General features: G+C 42.2%; 1 protein-coding gene across 1 annotated transcript in view; it reads left to right on the top strand.

Moving 5' to 3' along the window:
• The window catches only part of LOC115105884 (NAD(P) transhydrogenase, mitochondrial), a 74,779-nt gene extending 60,667 nt beyond the window's left edge, over positions 1-14,112 (top strand). Inside the window, exons 18-21 of the mRNA XM_029628352.2 lie at positions 5,514-5,595; positions 10,353-10,471; positions 10,583-10,698; positions 12,567-14,112. Of these exons, the coding sequence (XP_029484212.1) occupies positions 5,514-5,595; positions 10,353-10,471; positions 10,583-10,698; positions 12,567-12,713 (464 nt within the window). The 3' untranslated portion in view covers positions 12,714-14,112. The remainder of the gene's footprint in view (positions 1-5,513; positions 5,596-10,352; positions 10,472-10,582; positions 10,699-12,566) is intronic.
• Positions 14,113-21,405: the final 7,293 nt, after the last annotated feature.

Here is a 21,405-nt window from a genome sequence, read left to right as displayed (position 1 = left end):
CATGCACACAGTAGATGTCCTAACCGACTTGCCAAAACTATAGTTTGTTAACAACTTCCTACTTCCACACACACAGTTCCAGTCAAAAGTTGACAGACCTACGCATTCAAGGGTTTTTCACTATTTTCTACATTGTAGAATGATAGTGAAGACATCAGAAATGATTTAAAGAAGCAATAAATGTCCTCCTTTAGACTAGTTGAATATCTGCATTTGCTGGTTCGGTTACAGGCTCAAAATGTCCAGAAACAAATACCTTTCTTCTGTAACTCGTCAGTCTATTCTTGTTCTGATAAATGAAGGCTATTCCATGTGAGAAATTGCCAGGAATCTGTGGTACTTGCATTGTGGTACTTGTGAATTTCCTTGATTTTTAAGCTTCAGAACAATGCCTACTTCTCACTTAATATGCAGAAATCGCCTTGCCATTTCCAGGTTGCAAAATGTGTAATAGTTAGCCTAATTCCACTGTATGTAACAAAGTTATTGTAGTGTAGAGAATCAGTGTATGTAACAATACAATGTATAGTGTAGAGAGTCATTGTACCACCTAAACCGCTGTGAAATATATTTTCAATATCCAAGAATATTGTATTTTCAGCTGTTTGAAGCTGGTGTGCAAAACTGAAATTTAAAGACTCAAAAACTAAACTTGAGAATGGGAAGCATAGAACTAGTGCACAAAGAACATATCTACCAGACTTACTTTCAATGAGTGACAGATTTTCACTCGTTTTATTCATCACCCCAGGACAGATGGAGTGGCGATGAGATGTGGGAGGATAAATGTAGAGAAAGTAAATCTAAACATGTGGCCACTCCAGAGTAAACAAGCATGTGGGGCCAAGCACAACACAATACCCCTGGTATTCCAGCCGTCCAGCAAGGCTCAACCGTAGGGTGTCCTGACCCAGATGTTAGACCCTGTCTATCTAACATTGATCTAAACCACGGGCATCTGTAGACAGTGGTGGAGACTTAGGATATATGTATCTATTGTGGAGGATGTTCTGAATCTTCAAAGTACACAGTGGTCTAACTGACTACTGGAAACCCAGACTTTTTTTGTACCTGAACAATATTTTCAAGCATCTTCTCCTAATTTCTCCAATTTACCTGGTGTTTATGTGCCAGCTAGTCCTGCCAGACTGAAAGGTGATCCTCAGCTTCTGAGGCCTGGTGTTATGGTGCACTGTTCCACTGTTGCTCGCTGTGTTGTGGTCTGTCAGTGGGTCCCAGGTTCTCCATCTGACTCCAGTGCACAAAACTACACCAGGCCCGAGCTGGAACCGGGGCAGTCTTGTTTTCCTGTTCACATTTCCTATAATTGGACCAGTCGCAGTCACTTTTCTTGATTGACATCTGTGGAAACGTTTAAGACTTTTTTAAAAATGTATAAACATGGGTCTTGTCTGGACGGGCTTGTTTTCGTTAGGAGAAAACCTTGTGTTTGAGTCCGTATTATTATTTTAAAAATATATATATATATATATCATTAAGAAGCTAGAATAGACCGTAGACAGGCATGTTCAGTGCAACATGCTATGTTTAAAGCCGAGTATTTGACGGCTGTTGTGACAGGCCAATCAAACATTGTTAACAGCAATTGAGGCTTTAAATTGTCCATTTGCTTTGAATTATTGTTTCTCTCTTGGATGGTGCTAATTTCAGTGAGAGGTTTCTGAACTCTGCACGGGCCATATGACAGATGAGTGTTGATGGTCCGTATCATGTTTGACAGGCCTAGGTTGGCTTTGGAATGGTGACGAACAGTGAGTAAAGACTTACTTGGTAAGTTAGAACATGCTATGTTTAAAGGGCAGTCTAACAGTTAGACCACTGTTCAGCCAACCACACTTACTGGAGCAATGCATGTGCTCTTACAGCTTATAATGTACACATTCTGACAATATACAGTGCCTTCCGAAGGTATTCACACCCCTTGACTTTTTCCACATTTTGTTGTTACAGCCTGAATTTAAAATTGATTAAATTGAGATTTTGTGTCACTGGCCTACATACACCTCAATGTCAAAGTGGAATCATTTTTATTGACATTTTTACAAATTCATTAAAAATGAGACTCTTAATATGTCTTGACTACCTCATCTCAAACACTGATTCAACCATCAAGACCAGGGAGGTTTTCCAATGCCTTATAAAGACCGCCACCTATAGGTAGATGTGTAAAAATAGAAAACGCAAACATGAAATATCCAATTGAGCATGGTGAAGTTATTCATTACTCTTTGGATGGTGTATCGATACACCCAGTCACTACAAAGATACAGGTGTCCTTTTTAACTCAGTTGCCGGAGATGAAGGAAACCGCTCAGGGGCTTCACCATAAGGCCAATGGTGTCTTTAAATCAGAGTTGAATTGCTGTGATCGGAGACCTGAGGATGGATCATCAACATTTTAGTTACTCCACAATACTAACCTAAATGACAGCGTGAAGAGAAGGAAGCCTGTACAGAAGACAAATATGAAAAAACATGCATCCTGTTTGCAATAAAGTAAAAATACAAAAAATGTGGCAAAGAAATTAACTTTGTCCAGAATACAGTGTTTGGGAAGAATCCAACACAACACATCAACTGACCACCACTTCATATTTTCAAGTATGGTGGTGGCTGCATCATGTTATATGTATGCTTGTCATCCGCAAATACGTTTTTGTGGGATAACTGGAATGGAGCTAAGTACAGGCAAAATCCTAGAGGAAAACCTGGTTCAGTCTGCTTTCCACCAGACACTGGGAGCAAATACACCTTTCAGCAGGACAATAACCTAAAACACTAGGAGTTGGTTACCAAGACGACATTGAATGTTCCTGAGTGGCCTAGTTAGTTTTAACTTAAATCGTCTAGAAAATATATTGCAAGACTTGAAAATGGCTGTCAAGCAATGATCAGTAACCAACTTGACAAAGCTTGAAGAATTTTTAAAACTATAATGGGCAAATATTGTACAATCCAGGTCTTCTAGACTTAAGGGAAATACTCACAGCTGTAATCGCTGCCAAAGGTGATTCTAACATGTATTCATTCCCCTTGGCGTTTTTCCTATTTTGTTGCATTACAACCTGTAATTTAAATGGATTTTTATTTGGATTTCATGTAATGGACATACACAAAATAGTCCAAATTGGTGAAGGGAAATGAAAAAAACAACTTAAATAAAAATGTAATGGGAAAGTGGTGCGTGCATATGTATTCACTCCCTTTGCTATGAAGCCCATAAATAATATATGGTGCAACCAATTACCTTCAGAAGTCACATAATTAGTTAGATTGCACAAAGGTGGACTTGATTTAATTGTCATATGATCTCAGTGTATATATACACCTGTTCCGAAAGGCCCCAGAGTCTGCAACACCACAAAGCAAGGGGCACCACCAAGCAAGAGGTACCATGAAGACCAAGGAGCTCTTCAAACAGGTCAGGGACAAAGTTGTGGAGATTTACAGATCAGGGTTGGGTTATAAAAATATCAGAAACTTTGAACATCCCACTGAGCACCACTTAAATCCATTATTAAAAAATGGAAAGAATATGGCACCACAACAAACCTGCCACGAGAGGGCCATCCACCAAAACTCATGGACCAGGCAAGGAGGGAATTAATCAGAGATCCAACAAAGAGACCAAAGATAACCCTGAAGGAGCTGCGAAGCTCCACAGCGGAGATTGGAACATCTGTCCATAGGACCACTTTAAGCCGTACACTCCACAGAACTGGGCTTTACGGAAGAGTGGCCAGAAAAAAGCATTGCTCAAAGAAAGAAATAAGCATACACATTTGTTGTTCGCCGAAAGGCATGTGGGAGACACCCCAAACATATTGAAGAAGGTACTCAGGTCAGGTGAGACAAAAATGTAGCTTTTTGGCCATCAAGGACAATGCTATGTCTTGCGCAAATCCAACACCTCCCATCACCCCGAGAACACCATCCCCACAGGGGAAGCATGGTGGTGGCAGCATCATGCTGTGGTGATGTTTTTCATTGATGGATGATGCTAAATACAGGGAAATTCTTGAAGGGGGTGAACAGTAATGCACTCAAGTTTTTTTGTCTTATTTCTTGTTTGTTTCACAATAAATAAATACATATTTTGCATCTTCAAAGTGGTAGGCATGTTGTGTAAATCAAATGATACAAACCACCAAATCGTCCATTTTAATTCCAGGTTGTAAGGCAACAAAATAGGAAAAATGCTAAGTGATGTGAACACTGTATGTAAATGAAAGATTTCGGTATTTCATTTTCAATAAATTTGCCCAGAAAATACATTTTCACTTTTTCATTATGGGGTATTGTGTGTAGATAGGTGATCATTTGTTTTTATTAAATCTATTTTAACTGCAGGCTGTAGCACAACAAAATGTGGAATAAGTGCAGGGGTATTAATACTTTCTGAACGAACTGTACCTCTATGAAAATCCCACTATCTTTGTTTTGCAAAATAAGTAATTTTCTATCAGTACTTTGATACCCTCATCCTTACATGGGCAATCTGCAGTTGGAAACTCATGTGGCATTTTATAAATTATATTCTTGAAGAATCAATGGCCATGTATCATCAATTGTAAAGTCCAAAATGGACATAGCAATCACAGATTGCTCCTTTAACAGTAACATAATTGATTTCTGTTTGCCCTCCTCCAGAATCCTGCACATGCTCCCACTGAACTTCTTCAGATAAAGGGATTTGAAATCATTTCACAACTGATTTTTATTTTCAGCCTTGATGTCCTTTCTGTTTATTTTACAGCGTTTGTTTATTGTTTTATAAAATAAAAGACTGTTATTTTACCTCCGGTCTTGTTGAAATGAGAGGAAAGAGCTCCCCTTGTATGCAGGATTATTATCAAAACCATATTCTGCTATTTAAACCCAACCATGCAGATAAAGTAGGTTAGTAGACTTGTTTATGCCTGAGCCCTCAGACATCCTCTGTTCCTCTGGGTATCCGCTGGTCCTCTAAAATTATACTCAACAGAAAAACTCCCTAATTCCCTATTGCTGGGATATGTTGGTTTGAATAACTTTCTTGTTATCACTGTTCTGGTTTGATCAGTTTCACGGTGCCCAAATACCTGTTGTCTAAACCAAAAACGGAGAAATAACATTTATTTCCGAAATGTTCAAACTGTTTATATTAGGATTCTTTTGAAGCAAGTTCGATAAGGATTTATGCCAGTGTGTTTTAATCATCTACGATATCAATGTCCGGGTCAGAATCTCTGGGATTGCCTGAATATGTTTGATATTTCTACAAGCATTTTTTTAATCACAATTCAGAGGTGGAAGTCAGTTTTTGATTTGGATTAAGATGTGCCAGTCAGTCAATGTAGACAGTTTCTCCCAAAGTTTTTTTTATTGTGTTCCTTCTGTTTTTCTAACAGCAGTTCACAGGTTTTCAAAGCAAATGTGAAAATGTTATTTTGAAAGCTGCTAGTTTTTACGGAAGACTGGGTTCCCTCACTGTCTGTGTTCCTGTCCTTCAGGTTATGGTCTGTGTGCTGCCAAGGCCCAGTACCCCATCGCTGAACTGGTCAAGATGCTGCAGGAGCAGGGCAAGAAAGTCAGGTGAGGGTCCTGGTAAAAGGATAATCAAAGCTATGGCCCTAATCCCTTCAGTACCCTGGTAAACTGATAACCAACCCTACACTTGTTTTGAGATCTTAGTGAGAGCTGCATTTAGCCACCTGTGCACATTTGTTCATATTCTTTGCTAGTTAGTGCATTATTAGCACAATTATAACTCATTTCTAGTCAACAGTGGGGAAGTGACTGCTTCCAACAAGAGCACAAAATGTGGTCATCTTTGAAAAGTGAGTCAGGTAAAGTGTTGTATTTTGAGACGGTCTTGAATAAGCTAAGTAGCCAATAGGCAGTGCATAGCATAATTTGTCTTATTCTCTGTAATAATGGTATGGGAATAATAACTCATTTTATTTTGTAAAGTGGTTACTTGCATCAAACATTTTCAGTCACCTTGTCTGAAAGACAAGTAGATTAGCAGGTTAATGTCAAGCCCTGCATGTATTATTATTATTTTTAAGTCTCATGGAATGTAAGCATTGAACACCACACATTGGCTGCTACTGTAGGCTGAATGATTGAACAACTATTTCCATGTTAAAATGATGAATTTTTTTGGATGATAGGCCACTCTGGTAGGCATACATTATGAGCCACTGTTAAAACTGTCAACTTAAAGCGGGTACAGCCTCAGTGTACTCAGTAAATGCGCCGGAAGATGCAAAGAATTTTCACAACGTTCAAGTTTACGCTCAGCAGACCTGAAATGTGCTCAGTGGTGGAAAAAAATGGAGGGAAATTTGCCCTAACACCTTCATTACCCTGGTGAAAGTATTGAGACCCTTTGACTTTTTCCACATTTTATGTTACAACCTTATTCTAAAATGTATTTGTTTTTTTCTCATCAATCTACACACACTACCCCATGATGACAAAGCAAAAACAGTTTTTGAAATATCACATTTATACATAAGTATTCAGACCCTTTACCCTTTACTTTGTTGAAGCACCTTTGGCATTGATTACAGCCACAAGTCTTTCGTATGACGCTACAAGCTTGGCACCCCTGTATTTGGGGAGTTTCTCCTGTTCTCTGCAGATCCCCTCTAGCTCTGTCAGGTTGGATGGGAAGTGTCGCTGCAAAGCTATTTTTAGGTCTCTTCGATCAGGTTCAAGTCCGGGCTCTGGCTGGGCCACTCATGGACGTTCAGAGACTTGCCCCAGAGCCACTTCTGCATTCTCTTGGCTGTGTGCATAGGGTCGTTGTCCTGTTGGAAGGTGAACCTTCACCCCAGTCTGAGGTCCTGAGTTCTCTGGAACAGGTTTTTATCAAGGATCTCTCTGTACGTTTCTCCGTTCATCTTTCCTCGATACTGACTAGTCTCACAGCCCCTGCTGCTGAAAAGCATCCCCACAGCTTGATGCTGCCACCACCGTGGTTCACCGTAGGGATGGTGCCAGGTTTCCTCCAGACGTGACTCTTGGCATTCAGGCCAAAGAGTTCAATCTTGGGTTCATCAGACCAGAGAATATTGTTTCTTGTAGGTCCATTTTGGCAAACTCCAAGCGGGCCTTCATGTGCCTTTTACTGAGGAGTGGCTTCCGTCTGGCCACTCTACTATAAAGGCCTGGTTGGTGGAGTGCTGCAGAGATGGTTGTCCTTCTGGAAGGTTCTCCCATCCCCACAGAAGAATTCTGGAGCTCTGTCAGAGTGACCATCTGGTTCTTGGTCACCTCCCTGACCTAGGCTCTTCTCCCCTGTTTGCTCATTCTGGCCAGGGGCAAGCTCTAGGAAGACTCTTGGTGGTTCCAAACTTCTTCCATTTTAATAATGATGAAGGCCACTGTGTTCTTGTGAACCTTCATTGCTTCAGAAATGTTTTGGTACCCTACCCCAGACCTCTGCCTCAACTCAATCCTGTCTCGTAGCTCTACAGACAATTCATTCGACCTACTGGCTTGGTTTTTGCTCTGCCGTGCACTGTCATCTGTGGGACCTTTATATAGACAGGTGTGTGCATTTCCAAATCATGTCCAATCAATTGGATTTACCACAGGTTGTAGAAACATCTCATGGATGATCAATGGAAACAGGATTCTCCTGAGCTTTATATTGAGTCTCATAGCAAAGGGTCTGAATACTTATGTAAATAAGGGGGGTTTGTTTATTTTTAATACATCTGCAAAAATGTCTAAACCTGTTCACTTTGTCATTATGGGGGATTGTGTGTAGATTGAGGAAAACAAATAATATTAATTTTTGAAAATGCTGGATTGTAACAAAATGTAGAAAATTGTAAGGTGTCTGAATAATTTCAGAATGCACTGTAACCAAAGCTATCGCCTTAACCCCTTCATTAGATATTTTGTGTGTACAGAGCCTTCGGAAAGTATTCAGACCCCTTGACTTTTTCCACATTTTGTTACGTTACAGACTTATTCTAAAATTGATTAAATAAAAACAATTCCTCAGGAGAGGAAAGGACAGGGTTGGGGCTTACTGTAGAGAGGAGAGGAAGGTGAAAGGGAGGAGAGAGAAGAAGAGCGGCGCAAAAGGAGGAATGTGTACACCGGAGAGAGGAGAGGAGGGAAGGGGTAAGGCACACCGGAGAGAGGAGGGAAGGGGTAAGGCACACCGGAGAGAGGAGAGGAAGGGGTAAGGCACACCGGAGAGAGGAGAGGAGGGAAGGGGTAAGGCACACCGGAGAGAGGAGAGGAGGGAAGGGGTAAGGCACACCGGAGAGAGGAGAGGAGAGGAGGGAAGGGGTAAGGCACACCGGAGAGAGGAGGGAAGGGGTAAGGCACACCGGAGAGAGGAGAGGAGAGGAGGGAAGGGGTAAGGCACACCGGAGAGAGGAGAGGAGAGGAGGGAAGGGGTAAGGCACACCGGAGAGAGGAGAGGAGAGGAGGGAAGGGGTAAGGCACACCGGAGAGAGGAGAGGAGAGGAGGGAAGGGGTAAGGCACACCGGAGAGAGGAGAGGAGGGAAGGGGTAAGGCACACCGGAGAGAGGAGAGGAGGGAAGGGGTAAGGCACACCGGAGAGAGGAGAGGAGGGAAGGGGTAAGGCACACCGGAGAGAGGAGAGGAGAGGAGGGAAGGGGTAAGGCACACCGGAAGCTTTTGTAATTTTCTTTCATTCGTTTGATCTGAGGTTCCAGCAGCTGCTGCTACTTAGAGCATTTGCAGTTGATTAGAGGAGGAAGTGGGTGGCCAGAGTGGCCAGATTCTGTAGTCCCGTTCCTCCTCCCCTTCCCTCTCGGCTGGATAATTGGGTGGGGATGTTGGGCTGCTATGAGGGCGGGACATGGGGCTGCCACTGTTTGGAGCTCAAGAGATGGATATTGTTCCTAATGTATCAGTAATATAATGTAATTCACACAGTCTGATGTTGCTCTGATTAGCATTTCTTGTGAAAGCCAAGCCCCCTCCCATTTCAACACTGTAACATGTGCATTGCATTACATGATGTAGCTAACCGGTTACTTAACTCCGCACACTGAATACCCTTGTGTGTAGCAAAGTTCCTACTATGTGTGTGTGTGTGTGTGTGTGTGTGTGTGTGTGTGTGTGTGTGTGTGTGTGTGTGTGTGTGTGTGTGTGTGTGTGTGTGTGTGTGTGTGTGTGTGTGTAAATCGGGGACTGATTGATAATGGCTGGAGATGAGTGTCTGGATAGAGCAGGAGAGGGGGAACGAGACGACTCAGGCAATAGGCCTTAAAATTGTCAGACTCCAGCCACCCTAGTCGTTGACTGTTCTTTGCTACCGCATAGCAAGCGGTACCGGGGCGCCAAGTATAGGTTCAAGAGGCTCCTAAACAGCTTCTACCTCCAAGCCATAAGACTCCTGAGCATCTAATGAAATGGCTACCCAGACCATCCCTCCCCCTCTTTTACACCGCTGCTACTCTGTTGTCATCTTCTATGCATAGTCTCTTGAATAACTCTACCTACATGTACATATTACCTCGACTAACCGCTACCTCCGCACATTGACTCTGTACCTGTACCCCCTGTATATAGTCTCGCTATTGTTATTTTACTGCTGCTCTTTAATTACTTGTTACTTTTTAGTTCTTATTCATATATTTTTTTTTTACTGCATTGTTAGTTAGGGGGTCGTAAGTAAGCGTTTCACTGTAAGTTCTGTTGTATTTGGCGCATGTGACTACTAAGATTTGATTTGATTTGAGTGAGTGGAGTGCAGCTGCTCTGATCTCTGCTTTTAATCTCTGGTCATAAACCTGCTGCTCCAGTGTCTATCCGTAGGGCCCTCTTATCCTCCATCCTCAACCCATTTCCCCTGCTTCTCAGGCCCTTAATGACCTCTGACATTAAAACAGGCCCTCAAACTCAAACCACCCCTCCACTAACATCATGGCCCCTCCATCCTGTACTTTGGGATTTTGGCACTGAAGCCCTTTATCTACTTCTCCAAAGTCAGATGACATCGTGGATTCCATTTTTATGTGTCTGGGTGCAGTTTGAAGGAAGTTGCTAACTAGTGTTAGCACAGTGACTGGAAGCATGCTAGCTGTTACCATAGACTTCCAGCCAGTGTGCTAACGCTACGTAGCAATGGCTCGCGGAACTGCCTCTAACATCTTTCATACTGGATGCAGAGACATAAAAATTAATCTGACTCTGATAAAGGGCTTCATTGCCAAAATCCCGAAGTATCTCGAACTTTGGTCAATCGCCAAACTATTATAATTACTTTCAGCTACAAGGGTTTCCTAACCATTGTCCTTGCATTGCCTCAAGCCGTGGAGGTGAATAAGATTGTGATCCTTCTCTCTTGCAGGTTTGGTATCCACCCCGTGGCTGGTCGTATGCCTGGGCAGCTCAACGTGCTATTGGCTGAGGCGGGCGTACCCTATGACATCGTGCTGGAGATGGAGGAGATCAACGAGGACTTTGCTGGTATGTTTGCTTTCACCCTCATCTATCTCTTCACGTGTTCATGTTTGAAATTACCCCATTGTCTCTGTGGTTTACTGTGAACTAATATGATTCTCTTTCCCTGTGTCTCAGAAACGGACCTGGTTCTGGTGATCGGCGCCAACGACACGGTGAACTCTGCAGCCCTGGAGGATCCCAACTCCATCATCGCTGGCATGCCTGTCCTGGAAGTGTGGAAGTCCAAACAGGTGAGAGGGAGTGGCCTGCATGGTCTAGAAAGAAGATCTACCATATTTTCTACACTAGTCTATTGGTTTCACACTTCAAAGTGTACACGCTTCAAAGTGGAAAAAGGGATAGAGAATGGTACTGCAGCCCCGTCATATTCTGACTGTTACAGAATGGCTTGAGTGGATTTAATCTGGCTCTCTCCATGGTGAAAGTTTAGTTATGGAGGTTCGCCAACTTCTCCTGGAGCGACTAACATTGGTTCAGAAAGAGGCTGTTCTTATTTTCTGTTCCAGTCTGTCCCAGACTTGGATGCACCCTTAAGGAAAAAGACAGGCCTCTTTTCACATGCAAACACACACATGCATCTCGTACTCTTTGTCACAGAGGCAATAGGTCCCTACCTAGCAGGCGCAGATCTCACACGGCTTCCATTAGTGGTGACTCGCTCCCTCTGGAATTATGACATTTTTGGAGCGTCCGAGTGAAACGTTCCCTAAAAGTGTGATTCATATGCCTCACCACCCTACTTTAAAACCCCTAATTTCCAAAGGTTCCCTTGGGAAATCATAGAACTTTAAGACTACCAGCATCCCACCCCTCTACTCTGAGCTGGAGTGACCTGTGTGTTTACATCCCCTGGACTCACTGCACTACTGTTGAAAATATTATTTTCATTGTTCTTCAGTGACTCAGACACTTGAATTAATAACCTTCCACTTGTGGCTCATGTTTATGTGATACTGTGTGGGGTCGGTCAGACTGTAGAGTGGGTGGGTGTGCTGGTCTGGGCTCTATGTGCAGTCTGGCTGTAGATATAAACAAACTGGGCGGGGCTCCTCTATGCCACCATAGCCAAGCTTGGCAGAGCAGGCAGAGGGCATTCCTTTGGTACTGTACCCTCGCTGGCCTGGGAGTTAGGACTGGGAGGCCCTGCCTAGAGGCTGGCTAGGGTAGGCCTGCCTGGGTGTCCCAGATCCTTACTGTAATCCTGGCCTGAACCACTACCATAGTGGGATCCATTTTTAGTCCTCTCTCACAGGAGGGTGTTAGAGTGGGAGTGGGTGTTTGTGATTCCGTACATGCTTACTTGTGTTTTTGTATGAATGTGTGTGTAACTTAGAATGTTTAAGTGTTTGTTTTAGAGTAGGTTTTGTGGGTGGGACTGTGGCATGGGAACACTTCACTGTGTCTTGAGTCACCTGGCCACTACTGATCCTCCCCTGCCTCTGAGGGGTTTCCGACGTTCCTCCTGTTGATTTTTGTGTCTTGATATGCGGCGCTTCTGTTCCAAGTATCATTCAGCGTGTCAGATAGCAGGGAGTAAAAGGCTGAGAGTGTTGCTCTGGTTTTACTTATTCAATTATAATGCTATATGTGCCTCCAGGCACCAAAACACATGCTCACAATCACGGGATGCTCCAATCCATTTCCCAAGACCTGCTCTCTCTCTCTCTGCCTAGACTGCAAATTCAGACACTAATGATGCTTCATTTTGTAAATGGCCTCAACTTAAGTACCCCTTAGTTGTGAGACAAACACTCTTCTCCCCATTCTCCTTCAAATGGAACCCTTCCCCATCCATCTCCAACTTACAGGACATGCAGGTGCAACATTTGTACCCCTGTTAAGGGTTTGTTCTTAGATAAGTGTTTAACATCTGAAGTCTTTACCAAACTAGACAAGAGGTGGTATAGCAGTAATGACATTTGGAGCTCTAGCTAATTTGCCACATCATGATTTTGAGTTTGAAGAGGGAAAACAACTGGGTGATTGCATTGCTTTTGATTATTTGTAAATGTAGGATAGAACAACTTATCAGGTGTTTTTTTTCTCAGTTGTGTAAATGTCTTAGCTGAGGCCGTGTGTGTGTGTCCCTGTCTCTTAGGTGGTTGTAATGAAGCGTTCTCTGGGAGTGGGCTATGCTGCCGTGGACAACCCCATCTTCTACAAGCCCAACACAGCCATGTTGCTTGGAGATGCCAAGAAGACCTGCGACGCACTGCAGGCTAAAGTCCGCGAGGCCAGCCAGTGAGCCGTGGCCGGTGCAGTAGGACCCGGGCCCGTCTGACCGAGGTCCAGGGCATCACACGTCCAGAGGGGGAGAGGAGTGGGCACAAACAAGCTAATAGTTAGACATAGCATTAATGTTGTCGTTTCCTCTCCTGGCAACAAGTTTTCCTCCCTTTTTTCTGAACAGTTTTTTGCAATGATGATGAGTAGCTGTTCTCTTCTTTCTCACCAGGAGCATTTTCTTCTCACCCTCTTTTTCAAAGCAAGGAAAAAAGCAAAAGTGTCACCTTTTTTTACATTTTATTTTTAGATTTTTCAATGTTCGTTCATTTTCCAGTTTTATACTGTAGTTAGATTTTTTGTATTTGACCTGACCGAATCGTACCACAAGTGTCAAATTGATTTGCATTTAGCTCCTTGGCCTAGCAGCAACTGTTCACTTCAATGTAAAGCCATTGTCAGTAATAGTTACTCTAATCACTAACTGTATGGGTTCTTTTTTTTCTTGAATGCGTTTGGTGGACTGTGCTTAGTGTAATGACCAGCTTTGTGATGTAGTGGTAATGTGTTACATGTGATTAGAGGCTTCAAGAAGAAGGATTTAGTGAATGTAGCTTCAGTTGGCCCTCCGCCACGCAGCTACACGCAGCACTACAGAGATGTTGAAGGAACCATGTAGATTTAAGTTTAATAAAATAAGAGTATCATAATATGACTGTTAGAATTTATCATAAATTGTGAGATTATGGCTTAATTTAGCATGGATACATTTATGAATTGCTGATTTGTCAAATTGTTAGTTAGAGTCCTGCCATGTCTGTGCCAAGCTCTTTCTTTATGCCTTCATCTAGACAGAATCACTGTCTGATGTTTCCTTACCGGGACCTTATACAATGCAACTCTATAGAGAAACTGACCATGACAACATCCCTACCTCTGCATAGCTTCCTAAAGCGACCAAATTCACCTTCCATTCTCTTCTTCGTAAACCATTCTCTTCTTCCACTAATACCGTCTTTCCAGACTTGTATCTGTCTTGCTATATTTAGCTTTGCGTAGAAAGGTTAACATATGAAGGGTTGTTATTCAGTTACACGTGGTGCCATAGCAGACCTAGTTGGTGTTAAATTGTCATTTTCCCCATTTCTGTCCAGTTTTCAGTCATGAGGTAAAGTAAAGAACAACTCGAGGGAAACAATTATTTTAGAAAATAATAGTTGTGAAGAAATGGCAAAAAAAATTCCCACAAGTATTTTTGTATAGAGAAGAACCTATTTGTATAATTGTTAAGGCTTACGCAGGCTTTGCTGCACAACATTTTTCTAATGTTCTAATTTTCTAATGTTGGGGAGATGAATGAAATCCTGTGAATGTGTTTCTCTCTGGTTTATCATCCCTAAATAAACCTTGATTTAATGGCACTTGGAAAGTCAAGTCTCCACATTTTTGTTGATTTTTACAGCTAGTTTCTAATGTATGGAGTAACAAGTTCTTAAAGCTGTAATAGACACTTAGAGAAATGGATGGTGGCAGTGGTGTGGCTGAGAGTGTGTGACTAATACATGGGGTGTAGTTTCTGGAATGTAAGTGAAGATTTCACATGACTAGGATTGCATGCGTTTGCCATGAGGGTTACTTCATCATGTAACAAGTAGCACTCAGACACCCTGCTCCCTCTGCTGATCCTCTTGACAGGCATGTGAGGGCGTTCGGGGGAAACCGCCTCTTGTTTGGGGAGAGGTGACGTAACTGAAATAAGGGTTAGGTGGCGGGCGTACTGTACCTTCTACTTAAAGCAGTCTTTTGTTCGGCCAGCAGCATTTTTCCAGGGCCTAAGGATAGGAGGATAGCCAACATGAACATTTTCTGTAGTGACAATCAACCCTTATCCTCAAAATCCACTTGGGATTGCCTTTCGTTTCTGTTTCATTGAAAGCCAATTGATTTGTTTTCCTTGGCCTTGCATGCAATTTCTCCAGAGGGTATTGCTGCGTTAGTATGTTTTCACTGTATGATAAGCAAATGTTTATTTATATAATATATTTTTTTATCTGGATATGTGCATTGCTATTTGGGACCTTCAATTTCAAGTCCAGTTCAATGATAGCCCTTTCTCTCCAACATGCGCACACACTAGAAGTCACACTCAGTTATGGCATGATTTCTCTCCTTCTCCCCAAAGCCAAGGATTCCTTCATCAGCACAAAGTAGCTCTCTGGTTCATTCTGCAATGACTCTTGCCAGCAGTCTACCTAAATTACTTCTCTCATATGCATTTGATTCCACTGAAAACTACAGATGTAGGATCTTAATTTGATCAGCTTGTTGCGAAGAACTGTCCTGCAATGCAGGGTATTTGAGGGTTAAAAAGGTTTCTGAAGTTAGTTATTTCCACTTAGACATTTCAGACTGGATTTTCCCTTACAACAAAATGTATCAGCCCCTACAAAAATGTTCGTTATAATCCACATAATTCAAATTTCCTGTTGCTGCTGTAATAAATTGGCTCAAATTAAGATCCTGCATCTGTAACAGCCCCCAGCCTTGTATAGTTCCTTGTAAAATAATGAGACAACACCAGATGAAACTATGTGCGATTGGAGTGAAGCGTACATGGTTCCCTCACCACAAATGTGACTAGATTGCGCTGTGGTTTGTCTCCGTGGACACAAAGGATGTGGCTTCTCTCTGTTGGACCATGTTCCTCGACCAACCAGGGGCGGACTGGGACCAGAAATGGTCTCTGGCATTTCTAACATACTGGACCATGTTTTTCATTGAGGCCCCCACACCAGCCCATTTTATTCCTTGTAGCCCCCAATTTTTGCCAGAAAAATATAATTTTGCTAAAACAATAGTAGTTAGATCCAATAGGCAAAAAATGGAACAGCCCATCTGGCATTTGCTAGAAATGCCCTTGCAATCAACCATCAAACTGTGGGTGCATCATCATCCTTAGAACAGCTCTTTTCATATCATACAATGATCATACAATCTGCCATTAGTCCAAAGGATACATGGAATAGGTATTTGTATTCATTTGGCCTTAAATGCTACTGCCTCAAAGCTAGTTTTACTTCAGCATATCATAAAATCATCCCTTCAGGCCAAAGGATGAATTTAAATAAATTGGCCTACTTGTATACATTTGACCTCAAATGCTACTTCTACCAAGGTAAATTGTACTAAAGTATTTAATCTGTGTATTGGTCGCACTATACCTCCTCTCCTGGACGTACTTTAAATGATATTATTGAGCCAACGTAAGCATGTAACGCTCTACCGCTGGAGAAATTCCTTTCATAATTGTTCTTATTTTCGTCCTCCTCTTGATGCCCAGCTATAATGATATTGGACAGTATCTGATCTGAAAACGGCTTGTTTAAAGAATCTGTGTATTCAGGACTCTCTTAAAAGCCCCAGCCAAAGCGGTTTCACTGTGAAGATAAAGATAAATGAAGGCACGCTACAGATGTAGGATTTTAATTTGAGCCAGTTTACTAGCAGGAAATTAAGGCTGCAGCAACAGGAACTGTGAATTATAATCAATTGGCATTTTTTGTAGGGGTTGATGTATTTTTCGTTAGGGCAAATCAAGTCTGACATTTTAAAGTGGAAATTACAAACTTTAGAAGCCTTGCTCATTTTGAACACTACAAGTTTCCATTTCAAATTCTGAGCAACAAAAGTGCTCAAATTAAGATTCTACGTCTGTAGACCCCTGCTTTCACTGTTCAAATTCCTTAAGCTTGAAGTTTAGTAACAAACATGTTTGAGTGTCCTTTTTAAGATACTTTTATTGACCAGCTGCTCTGAATATAAATGTTGTGCTGGGGGAATTAAGGGTGGTTAATGTATGAGATAAGAGGCGGTTCTCTCTGAAGTATTGCAGGATGTAGTGGCTGCATACAGATGTAGGATCTTAATTTGATCACTCTGTTGCAGACAAACTTTCCTGCAATGCAAAACTTGAAGTGTATTTGAGTGTGCTTCTGAAGTTTAATTTCCACTTGATTTTTCCTCATAAATGTATTAAGCACTACAAAACTGTCCATGTAATTATAATCCAATAATTCACATTTCATGTTGCTGCTGGATTATTTTCCTGCTGTAGAAAACTGGCTCAAATGAAGATCCTACATCTCTTGAGTCTTAATGGCTGTAGTTGCTGCATAGATGCCTCAGGAAAGAGGCTGCCTTTAGTCATGTTAGAATCAAGGCAGTGGGATCACAGAGCTGAGTGAATGAGATACATAGACCACACCATAATTGATCTGTCTCCTTCCCCTGTGAGAGAACAGATACCACCTTTTATGAGCTTCAAAAGACTGGCAGAACATTGGCTTGTGGCAGAATGTCTCCAGCTAAGAGAGACGGGTGAACGGTGATGTGGCTAAGGAATGGTCTGACAAACACAATCCTTACCATGCCCGTAGGGCTCAGTATACAGTGCATTCGGAAAATATTCAGACCCCTTGACTTTTTCCACATTTTTTTATGTTACAGCCTTATTTTAAAATTGATTAAATTATTTTTTCCTCATAAATCTACAAACAATACCCCATCTGACAATGCAAAAACAGGTTTTTAGAAATGTTTGCACATTTATTAAAAGTAAAACTATCACATTCACGTAAGTATTCAGTCCCTTTGCTCAGAACTTTGTTGAAGCACCTTTGGCAGCAGTCTCAAGTCTTCATAAGGTATGACGCTACAAACTTTCCACACCTGTATTTTGGCAGTTTCTCCCATTCCTCCCTTCAGATCCTTTCAAGCTCTGTCAGGTTGGATGGGGAGCGTCGCTGCACAGCTATTTTCAGGTATTTCCAGAGATGTTCGATCCGGTACAAGTCGGGGCTCTGGATGGGGCACTCAAGGACATTGAGACTTGTCCCAAAGCCACTCCTGCGTTGTCTTGGCTGTGTGCTTAGGGTCATTGTCCTGTTGGAAGTTGAACTTTTGCCTCAGTCTGAGGTCCTGAGTGCTCTGGGCAGGTTTTCATCAAGGATATGTCTGTACTTTGCTCCATTCATCTTTCTCTCAATCCTGACATGTCTCCCAGTCCCTGCTGCTGAAAAACATCCCCACAGCATGATGCTGCACTACCATGCTTCACCGTAGGGATGGTATTGGCCAGATGATGAGCGGTGCCGGGTCTCCTCCAGACGTGACGCTTGGGATTCAGGCCAAATAGTCCAATCTTAGTTTCATCAGATCAGAGAACCTTTTGACAAACTCCAAGCAGGCTGTCATGTGCTTTTTACTGAGGAGTGGCTTCCGTCTGGCCACTTTACCAAAAAGGCCTGATTAGTGGAGTGCTGCAGAGATGGTTGTCCTTCTGGAAGGTTCTCTCATCTCCACAGAGGAATTCTGGACCTCTGTCAGACTGACACTCGGGTTCTTGGCCACCTCCCTAAGCCTTTCTCCCCAGATTGCTCAGTTTGGTGAGGCGACCGGCTCTAGGAGTCTTGGTGGTTCCAAACTTCTTCCATTTAAGAATAATGGAGGCCACTGTGTTCTTGAGGACCTTCAATGCTGCAGACATTTTTTTGGCACCCTTCCCCAGATCTGTGCCTCGACACAATCCTGTCTCGAGGGCTCTATGGACAAGTCATTCCACCTCATGGCTTGGTTTTTGCTGTGGGACCTTATATAGACAGGTGTGTGCCTTTCCAAATCATGTCCAATCAATTGAATTTACTACAGGTGGACTCCAATGAAGTTGTAGAAACATTTCAAGGATGATCAATGGAAACAGGATGCGCCTAAACTCAATTTCGGGTTTTGTAGCAAAGGGTCTGAATACTGTAAATATGTTGTTTTTTTTATACATCATGTAAACCTGTTTTTATTTTGTCATTATAGGTATTTTTATAGATTGATGAGGACATTTTTTTATTTAATACATTCTAGAATAAGGCTGTAACGTAACAAAATGTGGAAAAAGGGAAGGGCTCTGAATCCTTTCCGAATGCACTGTAGGTGGTATAGCTTTAATGGTTTCTTTAATACCAAAGAAGAAATGGCAGTGCTTTATGGGTATATTTAAACTAATAAAGACAACAAAATAAGCATCTGGATCATTTATTGGCATTTATAATTTAGGGTTAAAGGGGTAATGCCATGAGTGGTGGCCTGGCTTTTCATGTTAAGCGTTCCCAACCACTCTTAGCTGTTGCATTCTTTGAGGTTGACCCAGGCAGGAACACAGGTGCATAACCTTAAGCCACAGTTTATGGGTCATGCATCAGATATCCAACTGAAGATGTGGACCCCTGCAGCAACCAAATTAATGACTCAGTTCAGTACATTGAGTCTGATTCATAGTCTGAACATGGAGAAGTGAGAAGGCTGGTGTACTCAACTAAAGGCTGCTGTCGTCAACTAAAGACTGGTGTCCTCAACCCAGTGTTAACCCGGACCCTACATTAAGGTCTCAGAGCTTTCCTATCAATTTGACGTTGGTCAAATATGATAAGCCCTTCAAATATAAGACCATGTGACTGGACAGCAAATAGAAAGCATCAACCGAATGTTAAATGTGCTTCCTGTCAGGTATTTTCATTATCTGTATTGTCTACTTGTTGAATGTTTGTGAAGTCTTGATTGTGGTTGTTTGTAGTATGTTGTTAATTGGTGTTGGACCCCAGGAAGATTAGCTAGCGTTACAGCATTGTATCTTAATAATATCATAAAATTACAAATGAAATTCCACATCTCAGTGGGAATGGCCAGAGTGGTCATTTTTCGACACAATTTACTTGCTCCCTGCAAACTAACACATGACTCAATGGTGGAGAAACCTCAGGCTTGATGAATTGTAAGTGTTCAACAGTGCTCAGCTCTCTGTGAGGTGGTAGTTATGATGAGTCGTTAACTATAGGATAGCTAGGCTCATGTCCAGATCTCTCCCCTCCATTGGACTGCCTATGTATGTCTCTTCTGGGTGTGGATGGAACTGATGACATGAGGTTTCTCCTCAGACATCAGAGGGATTTAGACCTGTACTGGACAGTACTGAGGCAAAGTTCATGCCTGACTGTTGACTAGCATTGCACGGCCACAGAGGTCAAGGATTTAGCATCGATCTCAGAACCAAGCCCCCAGCATTCTGAGCGAGCTCCAGGAGGAGTAAAATGCCTAATCTCAAAACATGTTTAGAGAATTAATGATGCTGAATGGTCTGACGTCGCTCTGTTCCTCCATAGTGGAAACGATAACATTCTTAGCTGCCTGTGGTATTATTTCATTGCTGGACCATAGCAAGAAGCCTGGTTGTTCTGAATGTGGATCGTTTGCAGATTTTTTGCATGCTCTAAGGCCTATTGTCCATTTTGAGGTCATCCTTAGTTATCTATTTAGTAGGTAAGAATAAAGTATAATCAGATTAATTGCCTACACAGCTAGTCACAGTTGAGAACGTTTACACATGTCAGGATTGTTGACTTCATTAAGAGAAAATCCATATATATTATTGTGGTTGATCTCCTGTGAGAAATATTGAAACTATTGTATGACAAGTACAGTGGGGCAAAAAAGTATTTAGTCAGCCACCAATTGTGCAAGTTCTCCCCCTTAAAAAGATGAGAGGCCTGTCATTTTCATCATAGGTACAGTTCAACTATGACAGACAAAATGAGAAAAAAAAATCCAGAAAATCACTAGGATTTTTAATGAATTTATTTGCAAATTATGGTGGAAAATAAGTATTTAGTCAATAACAAAAGTTTATCTCAATACTTTGTTATATACCCTTTGTTGGCAATGACAGAGGTAAAACGTTTTCTGTAAGTCTTCAGAAGGTTTTCACACACTGTTGCTGGTATTTTGGCCCATTTCTCCATGCAGATCTCCTCTAGAGCAGTGATGTTTTGGGGCTGTTGCTGGGCAACACGGACTTTCAACTCCCTCCAAAGATTTTCTATGGTGTTGAGATCTGGAGACTTGCTAGGCCACTCCAGAACCTTGAAATGCTTCTTACGAAGCCACTCCTTTGTTGCCCGGGCGGTGTGTTTGGGATCATTGTCATGCTGAAAGACCCAGCCACGTTTCATCTTCAATGCCCTTGCTGATGGTAGGCTTTGTTACTTTGGTCCCAGCTCTCTGCAGGTCATTCACTAGGTCCCCCCGTGTGGTTCTGGGATTTTTGCTCACCGTTCTTGTGATCATTTTGACCCCACGGGGTGAGATCTTGCGTGGAGCCCCAGATTCGAGGGAGATTATCAGTGGTCTTGTATGTCTTCCATTTCCTAATAATTGCTCCCACAGTTGATTTCTTCAAACCAAGCTGCGCACCTATTCCAGTCTTCCCAGCCTGGTGCAGGTCTATAATTTTGTTTCTGGTGTCCTTTGACAGCTCTTTGGTCTTGGCCATAGTGGAGTTTGGAGTGTGACTGTTTGAGGTTGTGGACAGGTGTCTTTTATACTAATAACAAGTTCAAACAGGTGCCATTAATAAAGGTAACGACAGAGGAGCCTCTTAACCTCTTGCGACGAGCAATCCGGGATCGTAATCATAGCCTCAAACAAATTAGCATAACGCAGCGGACATAAATACCCCTAGAAAATCGCAAATGAAATGAAATAAATATATTTAAACACAAGCTTTTGTTAACAACACTGTCATCTCTTTTTCCAAAAATATTATTTTTGTAGGCGAAATAGCTCCCGTTTGTTCATCATGCTTGGCTGAGAAATCGACCGGAAAATGCTAC

This window comes from Oncorhynchus nerka, linkage group LG22 (genome assembly GCF_034236695.1).
Source record: "Oncorhynchus nerka isolate Pitt River linkage group LG22, Oner_Uvic_2.0, whole genome shotgun sequence".
Taxonomy (NCBI): domain Eukaryota; kingdom Metazoa; phylum Chordata; class Actinopteri; order Salmoniformes; family Salmonidae; genus Oncorhynchus; species Oncorhynchus nerka.
This window is presented reverse-complemented; position numbering and strand designations above follow the sequence as displayed.